At 37.0% G+C, this 5393-nt stretch overlaps 1 protein-coding gene across 7 annotated transcripts in view; it reads right to left on the reverse strand.

The window, feature by feature from the left end:
- Positions 1-5068, reverse strand: part of LOC115232124 — a 23898-nt gene extending 18830 nt beyond the window's left edge. For all 7 annotated transcript variants that reach the window (XM_036500252.1, XM_036500256.1, XM_036500255.1 and 4 more), the window contains exons 1-2: positions 4571-5068; positions 865-1040 (exon numbers count right to left, since the gene is read on the reverse strand). In XM_036500252.1, the coding sequence (XP_036356145.1) occupies positions 865-1040; positions 4571-4588 (194 nt within the window). In that variant the 5' untranslated portion in view covers positions 4589-5068. The remainder of the gene's footprint in view (positions 1-864; positions 1041-4570) is intronic.
- Between the last annotated feature and the right edge of the window lie 325 nt (positions 5069-5393).

Below are 5393 nucleotides of genomic sequence, written 5' to 3' on the forward strand. Positions count from 1 at the left end.
AAAAAATATTTTAACAGTATTTTGTGGCATAGAAAATCATACATTTATTCTGTACGAATACTTTTTTCACCCCTAAATATTTATGATTGTATATAAATTCATTAGTTACTATAATTTATTAGTTTCTTTTGCATATTCTTAGTTTATGCATCTGTATGCAAATATATAATAGTGGTATATCCCATTTATGTTCATTAGAAATTAAATAAAGAATTTTGACAGACGAATATTTATTTCCTCCCCACAGTATATATATATATAAAATATATATATATAATATATATATATATATATATATATATATATATATATATATATATATATATATATATATATATATATATATATATATATATATAGATACATGTATGTATCTATGTATGCATGTATAATACGTATGTATGTATGTATGTATTCGTGTATGTACGCTCATTGTATGTGTTTGTAGGCGATTTTCTCAGGATAGCTCACATGGACATGACTGGCTGGGACAGAGAAGACAGAGGAATAATCTGTTGGTAGAGAGATAAATTCCATCACTTCACTATTTACTTGTACATTTTCTCATTGGTCCCAAATCTTTAAAATAGGGAATTGAGAGAGGTGGGTGGGGATTTTAGGAGAGGTATAACAGTCAACGCAACCAATCATTTGAATGTAATCAAAATAGTGTCCTTTCTTTTAATTAGCTTAACATCTGCATATTGTTTATTGTTCTTCTTACTGTTGTTGTCTAACCTTTCATTAAGCTACTAAGACAGTATAATGTATCAGTAGAATTAAAACAATATAAACATTTAAACATGGTTATATACAAAATAGAAAATGTAATGGTTTATCTTGTCATTGCCAGTGAATACTTACTGCGGTGGGAATAACATATTTAACATCTTTTTTAAATTTTCCTTTTTTATTAGGTCCAATGGTGTTCTACCACTTTTGTTTTTACAGTAAAAGTTGGCCCCGTGGTGGGCTAGGTAGCTGGCAACTACCACACCAGAGCACCTTTCTTCGTTTCCCAGTTTCAGCTCTACGCAGAACTACAAATGATGAAATATAAAATGATGAGTTAAAGATTACACAAACATATACTAAAGATGCCCCAAATTACACAACAGTTCAACTACATTTACACATAGTTTTGTTTCTCCAGTGATTAAACTATTCACACAGCGTTGATTTCTTACATCATCTCTTAGTTGAGTCCACTTTTCATTATCATTTGTTTTACTTTACGTTCTACATTAAGACAAAAATTATGATCATTATATTGACAAAACGCACATTAGTGGTCAACGTTATTGCTTAACAATGATATTTAATGAGTAAATATTTACTTGCCAATCACAAATGTCACAAACTATTCAATAAAAACACAATATAAAGTTATTATAACATCAAGTCAAATATACACAATATAAGGACAGAAATGTCACAATAATGAAAGACAACAAACCAACAAGAACCTATCTCTACAACTGGCTTGATAAAGCCAAATGGCCACAGCAAGAGAAATACTTACGGAAGAGTATTGTACATATAAGTACTAGCTTAAGGTGACCCGCTCTACGCGTGGGTGAGGGTGTGATTGTTACTTTCTGTTGCTTCCTTTGTTTCTTATCGCCATATTCACCCTCTTTGTTCCTCTCTCCTTTCTCTCTCACTTCCTCACTCTCTTACTCTTCCTTTATCTCGGACTCTCCCTCACTTTCTCTTGCTTTTTATCTTTCTCTATCTCTCTATCTTCCATTTATGAAAAATTAGATTTCCGTGCTTAAATTACAAATCTTCTACTTTACCATGTTGAAAATTTGATTGAAATCGGGCAAAAGGTGTCCAATCTAAACCCCCAATTGTCCCCCAAAATCAATAAAATCCCTATTTTCACACCAAAACGACCACAGTAGCGCCCCAAAAGTCTCTCAAACAATTTCTCACCGCAAGTTACCCCCTCTTTTAAATTGTAATCCCCTTCCAGGCCCAATTACACATCTTTTTACATAAAAATCCAATTTGTATCATCGTTCGCCTTCTTCATTTGATAGATTAGAAATACATACCCGGTCTTGTTCGGGATTAAAATAGTTATTATTGTTTTACTAGTTTTGGTATAATAACCCGATTTCATTCGGGTCTAAACGGGCCACATTTTAAAAGATGAGGGATTTTGCCCTAGAGTCCATGCCTTTCAATTGAGCAAATTCGAAGTTCCAATACAAACTCGCTAGCACTTTTAACATAGGTGTGTTTATTTTTAGCACAATCCAACCACATATGCACACAGTATATATATAAATTAACACAATATATCTGTTTAATAATATCTGTTATGATTGTGCGATGGAGGTGGGCGATATTAATTCACCGTTCTAAAAGACCTGTGGCGAGAATATTTAAACTTTTGCGGTTGTCATCGCTTTCTGTCTATAGATACAGACAGATGTACAGTGAGAGAGGTGGTGGAAGAAAGAGTGACAGAGAGACGTCGTTATAGAGGGATCAAAAAATCACTCTTTTTGCCATAGCAACCACATCTTATAGCTTGCGAATTTTAACCATCGCGGGTCTCATTCTCACCACGCATTTAGTATCCTTGCCAATTTGCAGCTCGATCCTTGCCTCGGTTGGCTGCCATTAACCTCCAAAGCAAATGTGCATAAAATTTTCGTCAAAGGACTGTTTTATAGATATGAATAACACCACAAATAATATAAGTTATACCAGAAAAGAGAACAGCAACAACATAGCAAGGCCTTCAGACATAACAACTAAATCAACACCACATAGACATATCCACGCAGATCAATAATGTTTCTATAATTAAGTGGATTGGAGAGAAAAACAGGGTATATAAGGCATCGGATTTTGTGCGCAAGAGAGAAGTCTACCATGGTATGGTTATGTGATGCATATGGATGAAGATAGCTTCATCAAGAAGGGGTGATCTCTCATTGTGGAGGGAATGTGTGGAGGGGGTAGACCCAGAAAGACGTGCAATAATGTGGTGAGAAAGGACTGTCAGACGTTGGGCCTCACAGAGGGGATGAAATGGGAGCGATACTTTTGGCAGTCTGCTGTACTTGAGATAATATGCCAAGCTAAGTCGTCATTGTCCTTGCATACTGTCATGACCCCTGTATCATTCTTCGTCTGAGATATCCTAATCTTGTGGGATCATGGGTGCTGATGCTTCGGAAAAATCACCCATGCTGGTGTCACATACAAATATCCGTGTCGGTGCTGCAGAAAAGCACGCAGTACATTATGTAAATTGGGTGGCATTAGGAAGGACGTCCAACTATCGAAACAATGCGAAAAGAGATATGGAGCCCAGGTAGCTTTTCAGCTGACCAGCTTCTGTCAAAGCGTCGAACCCATGCCAGCTTTGAAAACAGTCGATACATTATCATGATGATGATGATGATGAATTAATAAGGACACATCTTTTGATGAAGAAAGTGAAGTAAGGGAAGTAAGAATCGGTGTCACAGTTGAGCCAGAACACCAACGCATAGTTGATAAATTGTTCAGTGTTAGTCTGATGGACTATTCCAGTAGGTGGGGAGGTCGCTGGCTGTCAGAGTAGGTTCCTCTCACCAAAGTAGACATTACAACAATACACAGATGACCATCAACTGCCTGAATAGTAGTCAGTCATCTGTAGTGAGCTTTATTCATATGGGAATAGCCCAATGTCATAATTCAAAACTAACGCAGCGAAAATTTTGAAAAGTTCCCCCAGTTCTGAAAAAAATCGATAAATTCGACATGGGGTCGAGAATCTAAACTTTTTATATGCAACACATCTTCTGTCTAGAGGACGCAACTCGACCTTTTTATTGCCCAAAGGGACAGCTAGGAACATCGTATACACAGAAGTATTCGAGTGAAGAGAAGATATTGCAACCTACACATGCACCTTCGTTCCCAAGAGGGAAAGGACTAGATTGGGACTAGTCGTTGCCTACTAGGGGCTCTTACATACCCAGGCAATGCCGGGCTATGCTGCTAATATTATATAAAAGAAATGTGACAGAGAGCTGTTTCAGGCAGAATTCTTCATGGAATGGACAAGATGTATTTATTATCATGGCACCAGCACTATAAATGGTACTGTCTATCATATGAACCTCTCTTTTACCCAGTATCATTGTTAATTCAGAATAATATATCATGTCTTGAATAGATCATTTCTCCTTCAAATTTTGATGACCGTGTTTGTACGGCCAACATTCGAGATGGATCACCTTCTCTACCATGGAGAGGTCGTGCCTTTGAGGACGGAAGGGGACGGAATAGAGAATAGTGTTTGTTACATAATAATATAACTAAGGGTTACCATTGTGACTGGATCAGGAAATGGTAATGGAGGATGGGGTTGGTAGGTGAGAATTGCGATACAAACAATGTCTGTTTCTGTCTGTCTTTCTCTGTCTGTTTGTCTATTTTACACACACACAGACGCACAAATGCACACACACACACACACACACACACACACATACACACCCACACACAAACACACACACACACACACACACACATAGTCACAAACAATGTGAAAACTTACCTGATCTAACATGGTCATGTGCTCCACCTCAGAATTAAATTCTTTGGTTGCTAACGCCAGGTGCAGGCAATTATCTCCTCCATAGTCGAGAGCATTTACATTCGCACCCCTGGCTATCAGCCTCTGAATTATTCCGAGGTGACCGTTCGAAACAGCTTCAAGCAATGGTGTCCTATATTTTTTGTTCACAATTTCTAAATTCACCGAATCCTTTGTGGAGGTAAAAATGGAAAATGAAAATTTACATGAAAATCAGGGTTGATATCAATGTCATTACAGTTTTCTACTGGGTACTAGATCAAACTGATCAAATACATTTGATGTTTGTCAGTGAAATAAATCTTCCATAAGGACCTTCTATAACCTGATACATGTGTGTGTTAGAGACATGATAAACATATTAAGATGTCCTACATTTGCCCCTCACTATAGTAAGTTGTAGGGCAACAGAACTAGAGTAAACACATGATTAGCAGATCAAGTCAAGTAAAGAAGAATTATGATTTTCTAATGTTACTTTTGACGTTGCTACATTAATAAGGGGTTCATAAAACTGCTGAGCCGGTTAGCGTCCACATGCATAAAACTAATGCGCACGCAGGCACACACACATAAACATCAGTGTTACATATATAAATACATAATGAATGAAGGGGAAACGGAGTTCACGAGAATATGCATCACAACGACCGTTTCGACCCATCTTGCATCGGTCGCTTGCGGTGGGGGCTACTATACATGTTGTGTTGCATCCTCCAGTGCAGATGCATCTCATCGGGTGCCTTGTTTTAATGTAAAGATACCTCACTAAATATATTCAGTT

Source organism: Octopus sinensis, unplaced genomic scaffold (genome assembly GCF_006345805.1).
Source record: "Octopus sinensis unplaced genomic scaffold, ASM634580v1 Contig19369, whole genome shotgun sequence".
NCBI classification, from domain to species: domain Eukaryota; kingdom Metazoa; phylum Mollusca; class Cephalopoda; order Octopoda; family Octopodidae; genus Octopus; species Octopus sinensis.